The 19,389-nt window shown below is 36.3% G+C and overlaps 1 protein-coding gene across 2 annotated transcripts in view; it reads left to right on the top strand.

The window, feature by feature from the left end:
• The window catches only part of LOC150087020 (uncharacterized), a 246,071-nt gene extending 230,353 nt beyond the window's left edge, over positions 1–15,718 (top strand). For both annotated transcript variants that reach the window (XM_090371751.1, XM_090371750.1), the window contains exons 12-13: positions 3,144–3,203; positions 15,438–15,718. In XM_090371751.1, the coding sequence (XP_090227877.1) occupies positions 3,144–3,203; positions 15,438–15,544 (167 nt within the window). In that variant the 3' untranslated portion in view covers positions 15,545–15,718. The remainder of the gene's footprint in view (positions 1–3,143; positions 3,204–15,437) is intronic.
• The last annotated feature ends 3,671 nt before the right edge of the window (positions 15,719–19,389 follow it).

Raw genomic sequence — 19,389 nt, 5'->3', positions numbered from 1 at the left:
GATATTTCTGTTCACTGACTATTTGGTGGGTGGGGGGGGGGGGATTGTAAAATCTAAAACAGTAAAAAAAAGATAAACATCAATCAGTAACAAAACACAGCACACAGAAATTGCAACGAACTCTATATGTGCAAGTGAGATACGAAGTAAAATGTTTATGAAGTTTAGATATAGGACTTAAAGAGATTCTGAACATTTACAGAGTTTTATTTTACTGTACCTGTCTTTTAAAAGGAAGCACAAATTTTTAACTTTTTTTTTTTTTTTTTCACATGTATGTATCTGTACTTTATTGAAACCTTTATGTCCCTTCCATTTACTCTGATATTTTAAAGTTTGCATCAAATTTTATTCAGATGATTGTGCAAAAAAAAAAAAAAAGAGAGAGAGAGAGAGAGAAAGAAAAACTATGAGAAGAGCTAATTACCCATCCCTCTAAGATGCTGACTGTTGTTGTAGATAAGTTTTGGCAGCATCAGCAACTAAGGCCGTATCGCTCTGTGTATACTGTCTGTAAATTGTGTGATCTGTGACCGATTTTTTGTTTGCTGAATGAAAAACCAGAGTTTCAGGGCGAAAAACCATGCTATCCTTGCCTGAGACCAACTAACTCAACCACGTTGTGAAAATGGCCCATAAAAATTTCTCCCATCATTGCCAGGACTCGAACTCAGTGCTTTTACACCAAGGGTGGGGAGGACAGTGATTCTACCAACTGTGCTATCCACGAGGGCTATGAGCAACAAAGTGAATACTACCCAACTCAACTACTAACTGAATACTGTCTAACTCAACTACACTTGCTGAAAAGAGTGGGAGATCTGGTAGCAAAGAATCGAAGTTCGAAAATGATGCAGCAAAAAAATAAGTAATTATTTTTTGTTAAAGGCCTATACATATGTGTTATTGTAACTGAAAGTTCCATTTGTTTTGTTATCTATGAATAAAAATACGTAAGTACAACTTGGTGTTTTTTATTTCTAAACCTACTAAACTTTTTTTCTTTTTCTTTTTTCTCTTTTTGTTTTAGTCTCCAGAACTGTATTTTTGATGAGTTTGAAAAACTGAACAAATCAGAAGTACGAACTAACCCTGGTTCCAGTTGGTTTGTATTATCGACACATCTACTGTACACTGAAAGTGTTGTATCATTGACTTGTCAGAAGCTGGGTGGCTAATACATTATATTCATTCATACAGGTCACGATGCCCAAACATTTGAATACTATTGAAAACATTGAGTAAAGGTTGATACTCTTGACATAGTAAAGAGAAAGGATTTTTCTTGTTTAAGGGTGACTACGGTAGTCTCAGACAGTTTAGATTCTATGCAGTGGGACCAACTGATGATGTTACCAACAGAAATTCTAAATGAGAATTTAGGGAAGTAATTATAGAAGCTACCAGGCTTTTCTTAATAACGAAGAAATACAGTTTAATGCTTAGACTTCAATGGATGTCAAATGAATTATTGAGATGTGGCAGAGAAGAAAAGTGCATGGGATGCATATAAATTAGTCTAGTCAAATCACAAAGGAGGTAGGCAAGCTGTGATAGATTATTAGAAGTCTGGCAAAGAGTGTAAAGAAAAGCACCAAAGACTTCTATGCTTATTCATCCCCTTGGGGAAGGGGTTGAATCACACGGGCCACTTGATGTCAGTGGGTTAACTGTTGATGACCCTGCTCTGGTTATTGATAATAGTTATTTTACATCTGCATTCACGCATGATGAATTCTTTATGGGGTGGGGTGCCAGAAGTTCATCAAATTCTAATGGGAGCTAAATGAGCTTCAAAGTGGAAGAGAAATTGTTGAAGCTAAACAAAAAAGGCACCTGGTGTTGATGGAATCTATCCAACAATATTAAGCAAGGCAGCAAAGGAGATAAGCAAATCCTTGACCATAATTATGAGAGCATCCTTGGATTCATGGGGGCATCCTATGGACTGGTGAAATTTGAATGTATAATAATGGAGTCATTGGTTAAAGAAGTAATGCAGTGAACAAGGAACTGGATTCAAAAAATATTTTTGATATCATATAACTTGGATATCAGAAAGGCTTTTGATACTGTTGCAGATAAAGGGATAGTTAAGTAGAAGAAACATAGTGGTTATCGGTGGGCACTGTTCTTCATAGACTAAGATCCCCAGAGTTTCAGTAGGCCTGTTTTTGTTTTTGCTATTTATTAATGATATTGGTGAAGGTATATTAGACTTAATATCTAAGTTTTCAGATGGTACAAAGGTTTGCAGAGTGGTTAATGACAATAACTGTAATAGGCTAGAAATGGCAGTTGAAGTTTAACATTTAAAAATGCAAAGTACTGCATATGGGTAGCAGTAAGCCTACATTAACATATGAACTGTGGTTAATTGTGCAATCAGATATGAAGATTTCTGATCGATGCAGTCAGGCTACCCGGACAGCTTATAGAGTTTTGTCTATGATATCCTGAAACTTTGCTATCAGGGATAAGGAAGTGATTAGATCTCATTATTGGAAGAATGTAGAACTGCTGGAATGGGTGCAGAGAAGGACAGCTGGATTGGTGAATGGAACAAAAGGGTGCCCTTACCTAGAAAGCTTCAGTTCGGCAAATTGCAGCATCTGGAGATTAGGTACTTGTTGTGAGATCTAATTGATGTGTTTAAGTCCTTGGATGGATTGAGTATGTTAAATATTAATGGTATGAGGATGTATAAATTCAAATTGGGGAAGAGTGGTTGCAGGACAGATGTGCAGGAGTTTGCCCTTAGCCACTGGGTGGTTGATTGTTGGAATAGACGTCTATCTGTTGTGGAAGTGGGTGTCTCTCTCTCTCGCACATGATGTACGCATATAAGCTTTCTTGCATCATTTGACACTACTACTAATATTAATTTTTCTTTTTAAATTTTAGCTGGCCTGTTTTCCCTGTGCTGTCGTACTGTCAACTAGCTTTTAGAGAAATATTCAAAAAGCATCAGATTTATATATTATTCTTATTTCTATTTATTGAGAATGTCATTACAAAATGCAGAATTTAATTTATGCATATGCAATATATATATATATATATATATATATATATATTTTTTTTTTTTTTTTTTTTGCATCAGGTTTTCTTTATCATTTGATTCTTGATGCTTTATCTTTTAGGCATTGGAAATTATCCTCAAGAGGCTTCTAATTTTGGTCCAGCACGTGGTTATGGTGGAGGTAGGTAATGGTGTAGTTTGGATTTTTTTTTTTTTTTTTTTTTTTTTAGGCTGTTGGAAAAAAAATTTAGAGGTTGCTCAGCATGTTACACTACAGAGAAACTGGCTCCAATTTCTCTTTTGTGTTTCAGGGAGGGAGATGTTGTGGGAAAGATGATTGTGTCACATTTCCTCTTTTGTAGAAAGGCACCTAAATTCGATTGACTGATATTCTTTTTGTTTTCCTTAAGTAATTTTCATTAGTAGAACAATGGCAATGCAGATTATTTTCATGTCCTCAGCTGTGCTTTCATTTCAGTGGTACATAACTTTACAGCACTTGCTATATTAAAGTTTCTGCAAATCTTAATTGCTTAAAGCTCCTGTGAGGTTAGCATTTTATGATATCTGCTGAATTAACTAACTGAATTAACATGTATCTGTTATCTAAATTAAAATGCAGCTCATGAAATATATATTTCAGTTAATTCAGTTCATTGAATCATACTAAAGAGAAAGATTTATCAAGTTCCCACATCTAGTAAAATCGACTTACTTGGCAGAGTAGATAATAGGACATTGCAAAGACAACTATAATAGTTAAATTTGAATTGGTTCCAGCCTTACGTAGATGTAGTCACTCTGTGAATTATGATTTTATAGGTCTTTGGGGACCTTGGTAATATCTGCTTATTTTTGTTCAATCAGTGAGATAAATTAATTAAAATATATCTTTTGGTATAAAAGTGTTCTTTTTATTAACTTTGCATTGTGTTAATACTCTTCCACATAATGTATGTCACTCAGCATATTAAATTGCTGATAAGTAGTGTTCTGTTCATATTAATGTTAGTATATGTAAGGTGTGTATACTTTATAGAACAGATTTGTTTTCAGTTGTGGCTGTATACAGTTTAAATTCAATATATTGTTATATAAACTGTAATATATGTCAAATTCTGTGCAGTTTCCCAACCAGCAATAAGATTTTACATGCATTTTAGTATAGGCTATTTGGAATACATCTGTGGTGAAATTCAAAGTCTGGATTGAGTCCTCTTAATTGTTAAATATCTTGTCTGATTCAAAAAGATTGCCAAAAACAACTGCAGGCAAGCATCAAAATTAGATGAAGCTATAGTGAAAATTGTTCTACTGTATATGGCATCTTTAATTTTGCATTTCTGTTCATATCCCCAAGAACTCCACATTGAATCGCAGCAAATTCACATAAAAGTAACCTTCGTTACAGGTTCACTTGTAATCCGTTTAGTTGTCACTACAGTGGGAAAAAATACCTCACTAATGATACGAAATGTGTGATTTTATAATGCAGATATTGTGCATCTTTAAGTCACTGCCAGAGAGAGAGAGAGAGAGAATAACTGTACTTAAGTGGAGGGGGGGGGACTTTTGTACTGGAGGATTTTTTTTTAAAAATTAACTATTCATAAGGAATTTGTAACCAGGTATGTGAAATCTTTATTTCAGTTTCTGACATGGTACCGTACAAGCTGTACATTAAAACAGGCATTTTTGTTTACTGTGTATAATTTCATACCATCTAAGGAGTATCCATATTTGCAATAAAAGGGTGGCATTTTTCTCTATTAGCACCATCACCCAGTCATTAAATTATTTAATATTGAAATAACCACTGCTAATTACAGCTGCTGTGCATCTGTAATCTTCTCATATGAACTGGTGACCAGCTTGATGCCACAACCTTTTTGACCTAGGATTGAGTCAAACTCGATTGTAAAAGGGTAGGGACATTTTTGGTATGACTTCTTGCTATTACTGAATGAATCAGCCTCCAGTGAAAGTCGCTTGACAAAAATAACTAGTTTGTCTTCTATCAAATTGGGAAAAAAAAGTTCAAAAAGTAGGGTAGCTTTCCCTCCAAGTGGATTAAAAATCTGAAAGCTGCATATTTGCATGAGGAAGCAGTGCTAAAGCAGCTGACAGAGAGAGAGAGATTACATGTTTTTGTGCATGTAAATTAAGCCACTAGTTACAGAAGAGATTAACCATGAAACTGCTTCAGTAGTTTCTCTTATTTTCAGTACTACTATGCTGAGTCAAGTTAAAAGACAAAAGATATTCTTAATATTTCTTGTGCTTCCTCCACAACAGATATTCTCCCTTGTGTTATAAAAACATTTCTGCTAACTTTCAAATGCCTTTGTAGGAGAAACATTGCTGTTTTAGAGCAGAATGGCTTGATTTTGACGACTTCCTTATTGCTTGGAAGTTTTTGATCCAAAGAATAAATCATTTGCTAAATCTGATCTTTGGTGGTGTGTGGGTTGCATCCATGTAACAAACAAGGCTTAGCAATTTAAAAAAAAATGTGTCTTTGGATGCTTGCCCTTTCTGGTGTATTGCTAGCTCTTAATGTATCCAACAGTAAGTAAAATAGTAATTAATAATTAATTTAATAGTTGCTTTGAATAATGACACAGAAACCAACATTATTCTCCACCAAACATGGAGCCACTTGACACATTTACATGATCTTTGTTGAGAGTTTTGCTCTACTATTATGATTGTAATAAATGCCCGGGTATTCAGGCAAAATTTCTTGATCAAGAACCAATGGATTAGCATGTTGTGTGAGTAGCAAAATGAGTTTTTTTTCCCCTTGGCCAGTGAAAAGGGGCGAAAAAGCCAAGGTTTTCCTTGCATTATATAGCAAGTGGTAAATCAAAAAATTACAGGATTAAGTGTGAAACTGATCAGCATAACATGTAGTAAGGTGAAATTTTGTGTTACTGCTGTAAAATCAGCAGTAAAGATAGTCTTGCAAAAATTTCACTCATTTTTTTTTTATAATAAGTTTAGAGTTTACAATAAACATGCACGTGTTTACTGGAAAAGAATAGAAAATTTTTATGGTTTATTGTGTCATGTGAAAACTATCGTTTTCCATAGTGCAGACCATTTCTTGTTTTAACATAACTATTTTACCATGTTAGTTCTGTTTCATATTTGATATAGTTGATTTTTATTTTCCCATTGAAGAATTGACTTATCCAAAGGGACAAGTGATTTCTTTGAGCAACTTCAGTGTTGTGTTACTGTTTCTACACAAACAGAAAGTAAAATTTGCAGCCATCTTATACTACATGTGCAAATAAGAGAAGAAAAAAAAGGATACTACTCAAGGCAGATTTTTGTTGGAAGTGCATTTGATCTAGTAATAAAACATCAAGGAATTGATATTATCTATTTTCATTGTAATATAAATTACCAAGATCATAAATCTTGAATATAATTTTTGTGATCATTCTGTGGATTTCTTCTTCCTTTTTGACTGCTCTTATTAGTTAATCTGACATCCATTTAGAGCTAGACCTTGAACAAAACCTGTTACCATTTAGCATTTATATTTGTTAACATCAGTTGATCTCACTGTCTAGGGCCATTATAATCACCTTTGTTTTCACATTCATAAAGATTAATTGCTGTATTTAATAATCACTCTTATACAATGTGATATTAATAATATATTTTATTAAGCTTATATCACAAACCATTAAACCACAGTCACCAATTAGTGTTTGTCGGGGTCTGCATTAGAAAAAATATATCTTATCGCAGTCTGCATGCTTGAAATTAAAATAAAGTTCATTAAACAGAGGTCGGACTGTATGTTTCAATCAATGATTTAGGTCCATTTACTTCACGCAGTCTGCGTTTTTTTTTTTTTTTTTTTTTGTCCGAATGCAGACCATGGTCCACTAATTGGCTACCACTGCACTATACATTTAAGGTGCCGTGCGTTTCAGGCATCTTACCGATGCTACTAGAATCTGATGTGCATACTCCTTTAGCAGCTCTTGGACTTGATTGATGTATTCTTGTAGCATCGGAAAGCAGGAGTCTCCCAGCAGCATGATCTGATGATGGGTATCGGTAAGATGCCTGAAATGTCACCTTAATCATATAGTGGTTTGGGCAATAAGCTATATTATTAATATCATGTGGTGTAATGTCCTTCTTTAACTATCTTAGAAAGCAAAATCCTCTACACTGCGTACCCTGATCACTGTTATCAAGTGGTTCTTTTACCTGAAGAGTAATTATTAGTGTAATTAGATCAAGAGTATTTCTTTCTCTTACGGTGTGTGTTTTTTTTTTTTTTTTCCCCTTCTCTCCTCCTCTGTCTTCTATCTGTTCTTCATTCTTATTTTCTCCTTATAGAAAAATAGTCGTTCAATGCAATAAATTCCGAAATATTTTGCTTTTGAGTGACTGACCATCCCACAAATTCCAATCAAATATCAAATCTGAAAGTTACCACTATGATAAGATTCTGATTTACTGTATCACACTATTTGTCTATGTAGTTGTACATTATACACATTGTTTTCCCCAGTGTTTGACTCATTACACTGCAGCATACATCACGTGGTCTACCAATTTTAGAATCTATATGCTTTCTAACCTGTCGGCATTGTACCTCTATTATAACAAAAATGGTCTTGCTAGGCCTTAATCAGTGTCCAGCCTTCTTTTTTTTTTTTTCTGTAAACATTTTTCATTTTTTGAATTCAGTATGTGTATACCAACATGACATTATTAGTTCTTTCCAGTATCTCAAAAGTATACAATGAGTGAAAGAAAAGAAGAGAATGCTGCTCTAAAATGGAAGAAATGCAGTAGAAAGTCAGTACAGTCAGTCCTCATATAGCACGATAGTTGTGTTCCTAGAAACCCTTGTGCAATATAAACAACAGGCCCTATGGGAAAAATAGGGTTAGGTGCCGACCACCCAAGATTGAACCCACATTTGTAACCAAAACATTACCAAACACAATAAATAATTGTAATAAGCAAACTTTTTTGTTTGATTTTCTATCCAAACAGATGACAGCTGTTCCATCTCTTCCAATTCTTTGTATCTTAATCTAATGGATTTTAATTACATTTTGAGTTGTTCCTGCCATGAAAGTTTTTATTTTCTCTGCATTCTTTGTAATTCTCGGCGTTGCCTCATTTAGGCTTATAGCACGTGCAATATCACATGGTCTTTCATTTCGCTCAAAGCGTTTCACAATTTCATATGCCGAGTGGGTAAAGTACCTGCCCGGCAACCCAAAGGTCGCGGATTCGATTCCCGCCTCGGGCTTGGATCAAAGTACTGCAAAAACCTTGGGAGGTGCAATATGGCCACAGAAGCCGATGCGCCAACAACTACCAAATCAAAAAAAAAAAAACAAAAAAACAATTTCATATTTTTTCTCTATTGACAGAGGCAGACTGGCCATAAGCCTTACTGGGGAAACCCCGGTGGCTGGTGTGATTTTAGCCATAAACCATAGTATGAGGCCACTATAAATTTTCCCGGATAAGAATTTTGATCCAGTCCGCCTCTGTTTATCGATATTGCTTTTCTTTTTCTCTCTGAATCGGCAGTGTCTTCACCAGGACGCTTCCTTTTCACACCTTTTAAGTATTTTACTCATTTTTATGGAATAAAGCACAATTACAAAACGAGGAGGCACGCTTGATACACATAAACAAAGCTGCGCATGTGTAGCAACTGAATAAATGACACCGTAAAGGCAGAGATACACTATTAACACCTCACATTTTACTAAAGCACATTTCTAGGGGTTACTACCATAAAACAATAAAAACAATTTCCAGTTGCATTTCTGCTAGTGGTATCTGTTATAAACTGATAGTAAACTCGATCTAATTGCATTTACGATTATACCGATTGCTGGAATTGTGTTGGTTTCTATGTTGTTATGGTGAAATGTGTTTCCCCTTCACTGATATAAAAAACAAATACATTTTCAGAATTTTCTCTTCATTTCTATTGTGTTGCGTTCGGTTGGGGTGATTCTGCATTTGACTGCCATTTCTTGTAAACACAAGGCGAATCGTGCATAAGCGAATTCGGTTCCTGTTATATAAGATATCGTTCCCCTATTTATAAATCGTGTATGATCGAATTCGTGTAGTGCAAACACGTGTTATACGAGGACTGACTGTACTTCAAGAAGAACTCAAGAATTAAAAGTGAACTGTGCAGCAGGGATTGAAGAACCTTGGATTTGGTAGTCATGGATGTGTGCCTGCACGTAAGCCACTTCTTTCTGTAAAAAAAAAAAATTTATTTTTTTAGGAGCATTAGCAACTAAGGCCATATTGCTCCGGGATATGCCGTGGTCATTCCCTGACCTTTCCGCATCTTCCATATTTAGTGGTGACGGGCTCGGACCCCGGTCTAATCAAGAAGCATGTGATATGCACTACTGTTCCTTTCCACCTGGCTACGGAGGCACCCAATATAAAAAAAAATGGATAGTTTGGGCTGGTGTGGTGTCACCATTGCCAAGCCTGGACTGAAACAATGGAAAGAGATGATGCAGTTTTGCATATCTATTTACATTTTTCTACTAATGCTTGGGCAGAAGTGTGATGTGACCTCATAAAGACATGCACCACTCAAGCAGCTGGAGGTGGTGTTGTAGTAAGTTCTCCTGGTATAGACTGGATCTGCCCATACCATTATAAGATCTTTTTTTTTTTTTTTTTTTTATGAAAACCCCAAACGTGAAAGGTATCAAAACCTATAGTACTTAGTACCGTGCATGGGTTGGAGGAGAAGTATGGGGGAGGGGGATGCCGGAAACTTTGCTCTAGAGACTAAACATGGGTTTCACCACTTCAAGCCTCCAATAAGCAAAGTGGTGGTATTTCACCGGTTGTTACCTCCAGTGAATATCTTTCTGCCGCGAATGTTTCTAACTGAATGTTTCATTTTTACCAGATTGCGATAGATTCTTTCAAGACAACAATGCAGCTGTCCACTGCAAAAATTTATCTAAATGGTTTGGCAAACATTTCCAAGATATCTACCTTGGTCGCATAATTCTACAGGTCTGGATCCACTGAAGAATATCTGGGATATGTAAAGAGCAGGTTCAACTTAGCAGTTCTTTACCATCCACAATACGGCAGCTGACAAATATCGTGTTGGAAGAGTGATCAAATCTGGAGCTAGACTCCTTCGGCCATTTGAATCCATGCCGCATTGTGCACAGGCTGTAATTTGCGTTAAACATGACTCTGCCAGATAATGAATAAGCATTTCCAATATTTTGGCCAGTGTGACTGCTGAACAAGAAAGTTGAGGTAGTGTTTGTGCTACACTTGATAATGTTATTTTATTTTATTTATTTTTTATTTTTTTGTGCAGTTGCTTGTGAAACTGTAGGAGTCTGCTTCAAATACTACTCTAGTAAAACCGTATATTTAGAATGGTGAAGATAGTTTGCAACTTCCAATTAAAGATTTTTCATTAAGATTCATTTCACACTATTCTTTTTGGTTTTGGCATGACCACTTCAGGGTTAATGGAAAGCATATCACTGCACATGCCCCTTCTGTCCTTTCTATACTTACTGGATTAAAATTTGTCTACCTTTGATGGCTTAATAACTACTTCAAATAATACATCTTCTGTTAAGGTTGTACTGTTGTTACAGGGATGCAAGCAATGCCGAGACTAGCGAGTATTCAGCCAGGTGAGAAAAACAAAAACTGAGTTCAGATCATCACTTTCTCCCAAAAGCTATGGAAATGCTCTTGATAACCAAATCTAAAGAGCATATCCATTGTTATGAACAAAAGTTACATCAACATGTCTGAAGAGGGCAAAGGGTACAACAGTGTATTTCTTGAATATGAGTGTGTTCGGTTAAAAATAGATACTACCAAATGGGATATGATTTGCCCTTGGTTATTCTCAAGTATTTTCAGAAGACAGTTTTAAAAGAAATACTGATATGTTATAAGATCAGTCTGGTACTCTAGTTTACATTATAGACACCTGTATTTGCATTTTATTTGCTAGTATGTTAAAAAATGATTTTGTAGTTAAATACTATTTTTTTAAATATAACTTTAAAATAATACTAACAGCTGCATATGTTTTAGTATTAGCATAAGCAAAATGGTGCAGGGTAATTGTACAGGGTCATCCCCATTTCTGTATGATGTTAGTAATTAAAACATTTTATTATAAATTAATGACTGTATAAAACAGTGCCTTTTTAAAATGTATTAAAAAAAACACCCAGTGATCATTGAATTGTGACCACCTACCTAATACTGTACTGAGCCACCATTTGGTGAAACAATCTCTCCACTAAATGTCTGAAGACACCCATAGGGATCTGCTGCTGCCTGCAAGACTTTCCACATTATTGGTATAGATGACTGTTGTGTCCATATGCCTCACTTTCCATTCCAAAACACCCCACATGTGTTGGCCTGTCAGGCGAATCCAAATTCGCCTGACCTCAGTTGAATTGAGGTCAGGCGAATTTGGAGGCCAATCAAGAGAGATGATGTCTTCACTGTATTCCTCCAACCACTTGTGCACATTGTAGCCCGATGACATGGAGCATTGTCAATTTGGAAGATCCCATTTCTGTCCATTGAAACGTTCATGTGCACCAGGGGTCTTAGTTCTTGCCAGCAAAACAACCCATATTAAGCAACCACCATCACCTGTCTGGATGGTGGGCACTGTGCACAAAGGGTTGATGGACATCTGTTGCTTGCATGACACACACGCAGGCATCTCTTGGCATGTTGCACAGAGTATTTGGACTCATCCAACCAGTGTGTTGTTCACACAACAACATTCACTGTCAGCAATGATCAGTGGTAAGGAGAGGGTGTCTCTTGGGCTATCTGATGTGGAACCCCTGCATCTGAGTGTGTGGCACATCATTTGGGATATTGTTCTTCATTTCCCAATACTGTATTGCACTCTCAACTGTCACACGGTGACCCTGCCATTGACCTCTTGCAACATACTGTACCCTTTGCTCACCAAGTAAAATCCTTTGCATTTCTGTCAGCAGGAGATAGTGTGACCTATTCAACACCATTCTTTGTACACCTTAACCACAGTGGGCCATGAGCAACTCATAAGACATACCGTTTCCAATATGAAAGAATCCAATGCATGAGCTCCCATAATCATGCCCCTTTGAAACTGTGATACTGTTACTGCATCCCATAACTGCTACTTTACCGGTTTGATTTGCACAACCAGACGCAAATTACCACTTTATATGTTTGAGGAACTGGCAAAGAAAGGGCTCATTTTGCAATTTTATAAGAATGGTGTTTCTCAAATTTACAAAATATTTATCAGAAAAATATGGGGAATTATAAGGGTATAAAAATTGAATTGTATCCTTAAATGGAAAAGTACTGTGTTGCAGTTGAAGTTATTTAATCCATGAAATGAGTCATGAACTACTTGTTAGACTTATTCAGTGGGTGTAGGTTGTGAAGAGTGCATGTGGTGTGGCATTTTGGACCTTGCATGTCAGCTCCTTCAAAAGAATTGCCCTGGGGCTACATGCACTGCTCCATGCATTTCTTCCTCCAAGCAAAGAAACTTTTTTTTTCCTGAATGTCTTTAATGGACTAAATATGCTTTCCAGGTTAGGGAAGAGAAAAAGGCCACGGTGGAGCAGGTCTGGTGAGTAGGGTGCATGCTCTCATGTGTTTTTTTTTTTTTTGGCCAGAAACTGGCAAACAGAAAACACATTGTGTGCTTCTTGATTGAATATCCAACCATTCTTTCACAATTCAGGTCTCTTCCTTTGAATATTTACGCACATCCTTGTCAGAACTTCAATGTAGTATGTTTCGCAATCTGAGTTCATGGGATGTATTCAGTCATAATAATTCCTTTAATATCAAATAAAACAAGAAGCATGGGTTTTATTTTTGAATTTGACATTATTCATTTTTGGCTTGTGGGATTGTTTTGTCTTCCATTGTAATTGATTCTCTTTTAGTCAAACTGGAACAGCCAACAAGTTTAGCTGTTCCAGTTTGACTAACCTTTTTTTCATTGCAAATAACTACAGCACTCAAAAGTCTGGATCTTCCTCTATTTTTGTCAAAACATCTTTACAAACTTAGTCTTCTCTTACCTAAAGTTTTAGTCGAATTTTGTTTAGCTGTTTGTCCATATTGAATTCTGATGCAACCATTCTAATGCTTAAATCAGTGTTTCCCAACCTTTTTCGAGTCGCGACCCCCTTTTATAATAGCCAGGTAACCTGTGACCCCTGCCACATTTGCATAAAAAGGCATTTTTAATAAGGTTAGTTAGTTATTTTTGGTTTTTAGGAGCATTAGCAACTAAGGCCATATTGCTCCGGGATATACGGTGGTCCTTCCCTGACCTTTCCGCATCCTCTGTATTTGGTGATGACGGGCTCGAACCCCAGTCTAATCAAGAAGCGTGTGCTACACATTGTTGCTCCTTCCCACCTGGCTATGGAGGTACCTTTTTAATAGGGTAAAAAAGAAAACACATTAAAAATAGATTTTTCAGAATATAATTCTAACCTAATATTTAATGCGATGGTTGTACTTGCATCTGGGCAACCATCCTCAACATTCAGTCTGTTTCTTGCCTTTGTTTTGATATCAAGAAGAGTTTAAAACCTACTTTCTCAGAGATATGTAGAGGCAAATGGAAGTAAAACTCGAAAGGCAAGCATGGTGACATTTGGATATAACTGATGCATAGCACACCAGAACTGAGTCAGCAATTTTTCATAAAACAAATTACATGCTGAGGAACTATTCCTCAGATCCAAGAATTCATCCTATACTTCATCGGGAATTCTGCCTACATTCAGTGGAGCAGAGAATGGGTTTCGTACCAGTGCAGCTTCTTCTTCTGTAAGCTTGGGGAAGTACCACTGAAATTCCTTTTCAAGAGGTTCAAAGTGCCCAGTAATGTCCTCCTTCAGATTCCTCTACCGCAGTGCAGAGTTTTTCAAAAATGGCAATGTTTCCAAGATTTACTTTCCAACCAACGCCAGTTTTGCAGCTTGGATACAAATGCCTGAAGATTGTCTTGAAATTGGATAATGCGTGTTTCCCTTCCCTGAAGTTTCAGGTTCAGCTTATTTAGCTTGTCTGAAATGTCTGCTAAGAAAGCAACTCTTTTCTTCCAAGCGTCATTAAAGTAAGCCAAAAGGTCATGTTTCCCTTGCACTTCCAGGGACAACTTGATTTCATCTTTCAACTCAAAGACACGATTGACAACCAGCGTACAGCAGTGTAGAAAAGAAGAACCTTGTAATCAGAATTCGTCTTTACAGAGTTCCTTAAACAGACTGGTGTTGAGGGCTCCACAATTGATGTAATTCACAATTTTGATCAGAGAATCAAGTACCCCTTGCAGAGGAGCTGGAAAAGTCTTGCTGGCAAGAGCATGTCGGTGAATCATGCAGTGAATGCCCTTTGCTTGGGGAGCAAGTTATTTCACTTTCGTCTGAAAGCCTGACTTTGACCCTAGCAAAGCTGGTGCTCCAACTGTACAAACCCCACAGACGTTTTTCCACTGTAGTCCTCCAGTTTCAGAAAGGGTATTTGTCTTCTCCATAATATCTTCACCTTTTGTAGTAGTTTCAAGTGCACTACAAAACAGGAACTCTTTTTTGATGTCATCTGAATGAATATATTTCACAAATACAAGCAACTGAGAACATACCAACTAAGAAATACTGAAGATTAAAATAAATATTAATATAAAAATTAATATTTAAAAGTTTATGCAGAAAGGTTTCACTTTTATGAATTTGCAAAGTTTCGTAAAGAAACTGACTTCAGAAGAGGTTAATGACATGAAGTGATTTGATGGCATTAAGGATTACTTTTGCCTTGATGTGCTGCTTTGTGGGTGAGGCATTACATGCAATGCATGCAGTTACCAGATGCTTTAAAGACAATTGTTTAAAAAAAAAAAAAGGGAAATTTTTTTTTTTTTCTTTCTCATGAATTAGGATTTTGTTGGAATGTAAGAGTGCCATCATTCAGTTTTATCACTGAAGAACAACTATCATAATATTAAGCTAAATAAATGTGTGGTCCAAGGTTTATTCACTTTGACAACTTTTCCAATTATTGTCAAGAGCTGTTGGGAGAACATGGAAGGTTTTCAATAAATTTCTTTTTAAAGGCATTTGTGTGTTTTTGCAAAACTAATTGCAGATCACATGGAATGAGCTACTAAGAATCGGTAGTGGTTTTTGTAATTTATCTTCCAGGGTTGCTATGTTGATATAAGCATTTGTGATTATACTTTTTATCTGCTATGAATAACAATTTTAGACTTTTAATAACAATTTTAGAGAAAAATGCTATATTTTACTACTGATATATATGTAACTTTTTTTTTTTTTTTCTTCAGGATTTGGGGGTCCAGGAGCAGGTTATAGTGGTCAAGGGGATGGTCCTGGGCCCCAGAGTGGCCGTGGAGTTGCCCAGACACAAGGATATCATCCGTACAGGCGCTAATGAATGACAGTAAACTTTTGTTATGATCCACATCATCACTATCATCATCATCATCATCTTGCATTGTTTTGTTGTAAGGAAATCACTGTTTTAGTCATAAACTGTCATTGAGATGTGTTTGTGTACATTGACTTGGTTATTAATAGCACTGGTCGTTATCTTAAATAAAACAATTTAATAATCGAATGCTTGTTTCTTTGTTTGTGGAGGGGGGAGGGGATTAACAATTTTTTATAATAAGTTCATGAATATACATAGTATGGACTGGCATCATTCTATTGTAATACATAGAAAAGTTAAAATAGATACAGTAAACTCCTGTTTGGACTTTCAAGGGGACTGGCCTCAAAGAGCACTATAAGCTGGAGTTCCCACTTCACAGGATTATTCATGGGACCAGAAGAAAAAGCACTAAAACCAAGAGCATTATAACAGAAGGTTACTGTATACAATACAAACAAGATGTCACCAATTTTTTGCTTTCAAAGAATTCCAAATGAGATAATTTCCTGTTTCTCTTCTGTGTGCATATAATAATAAATATGCCAACTGTGTTCAATCGTGATTTGTTAGGACTGCTTGTGAATATTTGCTTTATGCCATATCGTATTAAGGAGTCAAGTGACTTGCTATTGTTTTTAAGTTTGAACTGTTACAGATATGGCCAATACTTTGATTGGAACTGAAACCATGTATAGTGTGAAATTAATAAGGAAATTTCTGGGAGGTTTGGATCTTTTATTAGACAAACAATTTGGCTATTCATGATGTGTTTAGTAGGTAATGTAGAGGGGAGGATGTATGAATTAATAAAATATACACAGCAAGAATACATCGAACTCCTTGACAAAATGTATACACCTCCCACAAATATGCTACTTGGACTTCCTACTCTAACTAGTTGACTCATTATACCCTAGCTGATCTGGATGCCTCTCATGGGCTTTTAGGGAGTCTGGTGTGGGCCATCTAGTTAACCAGCATTACAACATTTTTAGCAATTAATAAAAAAATGTTATACCCTCAAAGTGTAAGGAACACATTTCTGTGTGTTGTTGCCCTACAACAACACACAGAAAAATGTACATTTGGAGACTGGATTTCCCCACTTCAAGCCTTCAGTAAACAGTGTTGGTATTGCACCAGATTAATGCTACCCTTAAGGACACAAGTGTAGCATTCTTCCGTGTGATGTTTATGATGGTATACGTCTAGGTGGTTATAGCCAAGGTTACTGAGTCCCACCCTTGTGAAGGTGCAACCAGAGGATTTGTGTGTTGAATGCCTGGACTTCACTGAAATTAGGTCCACTTAACTCACAAGTGGGACCTGAATATCAGTTCCATCAGGGTGTTACAAGTTACAAACAATAACCCACCATAACTGAGAGAATGTCTATGACAATCGTCAGCAAGTCTTGGGATCTTTAACCAACAAAAAAGTAAGTATTACACAGTTTTACATTTTCAAAAAGGTACTCTTGTGTATAAAAAGGTTCTGTATTTCTTGGTATTCCTTTATGAAATTGGATGAACTGAGTGAAAATTGAATGTTCATTAAACACTATATCAAATTCCTTGACCCAGCAGTGGTGCTGCTTCCTTGCTTGTTGCAACTACAGGTGACCAACTTTCTTTTAAAGTTTTGGGATTTTCTGAATTGTGCTACAGTACCACTATTTCATCTTTTCTTAATGGATAGTAATACTTATATATGCTTGTTATGTGTAATTTTTATTTTGAATTTAAAAAAAAATTTAAAAGTACTGTGTTTTTACACCTGTTATTTACAAAGAAAACTAAGAAATATTAATGCTGCTTAAAATTAAAAACTGTTATACATAAAAATATAACTATGAATCTTATCTCCTTTTTCCAGTTTAAAAGACTGCTGATCATGCAAAAATTCAAACCTGCATGTGCATGCATTTCTGCTGGTCACTTAGCGGGTGACTAAATTTCTCTTTAATTAAAAAAAAAAAACGTTTTGGGTTTTTTGAGATCTGCTTCAGCAATACCACATTCCATCTTTTCCCAATGGATCACTAATTATGTAACTTTTAGCTTTTAATAAAAAAAATTTAATATTTAAGAAGTGTCTTTTTGCACCTTGTGTTTTAGAAAAAATATTTTACTGAAAGTTACAGAAAATATTTTAGTTACTTTCATTTTCAGATTTATTTGAAAATTGCATGTGTTCCTTCCAATTAATTGTATATCACATTTCACGTTCTCACGCTTTGATCAGCACCTATCAGGTGACTTGTCACTACCACTGCTGAGTTAACAAAGTTTAACTTCTGTAGAGAATTGAGCATTAATCTTTGCTACAAGTAAACAAACAAAACTTTCTTTCAAAATATACATTAGAACACCTTTTGAGGTTAGTGTGATCATCTGAAGCGAGACACAGTTGTTCATCATAGCTTCATGCCTACTTTCTTCGTATCTCTTCTCCTTTGACTAAATGTCCTATTGGAATCTCTCCACTGCACTTTTCACTAACAGCATCCCATTTTTCCATAATTTGCTCTCTTAATGTTACCAATATAGCCATTCATCTTAAGCTGCTGCCAGGATTTTACTCTGAATTTACCTTTCAGTTCTTATGAAGCCAACATCTTCATTTGTGGACCAGTAACTGTGCTGTCCTTTGCTTTTGCATATGCTTTAAGGTCAATCTTGAGAATCCACTACTGTATTGCTTGGTCCCTGGTGCCAAGCAATTCTCTGAGTGATTTCTAGAGTGTTTTCAAAAGGATATAGTTTTGTTTCAATTATAAAAGTTTTCTGTTAATAGTCAACTTAGTCTTACAAACTGTAGGCAAGTTTCAGAAAGGAAAAACATTTTTTCTTTTCATCCCTTGAATTAACGTACTAACTTTTGTACTGCTTGGTCACTCTAGCAGTACTACTCCTTCCTGTGGTGGGGCCGATAACCTGTGAGAAGAAATCCACTCTCCCAGAGAGGGATAACAATATGTTTCCACTTTTATAGCCATCAAGCTGAAAACTAGCTACAAATCACACCAATGAAGACTTTTCTCAACCCATGAGGTTTAAAACATCCTCAAGAGGAGATACCAGTATTTCTCAAACTGTACTCTACATCAGACTGGCCTCTGAGTAAACTCCCCATTCTTGTGCAGAAATTCTTAGAGCCTGCCACAAGTTCACCAAAATCAGTAAGCCGACTCTAGTCTGGTGATGTGGTAGAGACCAAGAAATCCCAGCATTCTGCAGAATTAATAAACCTGACTAGTTTCAGTGGACATCCAATAAAAGTCACTCCACATGCCACCCTAAATTCCTCAAAGGGAATAATTGCAAAATGGGACTTTTTCATTGCATCAGAGGAGGAAATAGTCTCTTCGCCACCAGGGAGCGGCTGTGCAGGTGCCAGCTGCTCCCTGGTGGCGAAGGAACAAAGTCATCCAAGACAGGAGAATCATGACTTGTCCAGATGCTCTTCTTGTTCCAACAAGGACCATAATCCTCACTTTTAGCTCTCCCATCTTACCAACATCTGTCAAAGCAGCCTATTTTCCATTTCCGAGCCGACCTTACATCCCAAACCCAATCAGATGCTACAAGTGCAAAAAAATATGGAGACTCCCAGGGTGCATGTAGCGGTGAGGCAAATTGCCCAAATTGTAAAGGTAATCACCCAGCTTTCTCCATATGCGAACTATGGAAGCAAGGGGGGGAAATAGAGAAATGTACATAAAGTGGAGAACAATGTCACTTATTCAGAGGCGAGAAGAGAAATAAAATGGAGCCAAAGCATACATATGCCACAGCTGCTAAACAGGTCCAGTCAGTAAGTATTCAAACGGACGTTACAGT

The sequence above is a fragment of the Mastigoproctus giganteus genome, chromosome 4 (assembly GCF_048544385.1).
Source record: "Mastigoproctus giganteus isolate SK-2022 chromosome 4, ASM4854438v1, whole genome shotgun sequence".
Taxonomy (NCBI): Eukaryota; Metazoa; Arthropoda; class Arachnida; order Uropygi; family Thelyphonidae; genus Mastigoproctus; species Mastigoproctus giganteus.
Note: the sequence above shows the minus strand (reverse complement) of the source record. Positions and strands in the feature narration are given on the sequence as shown.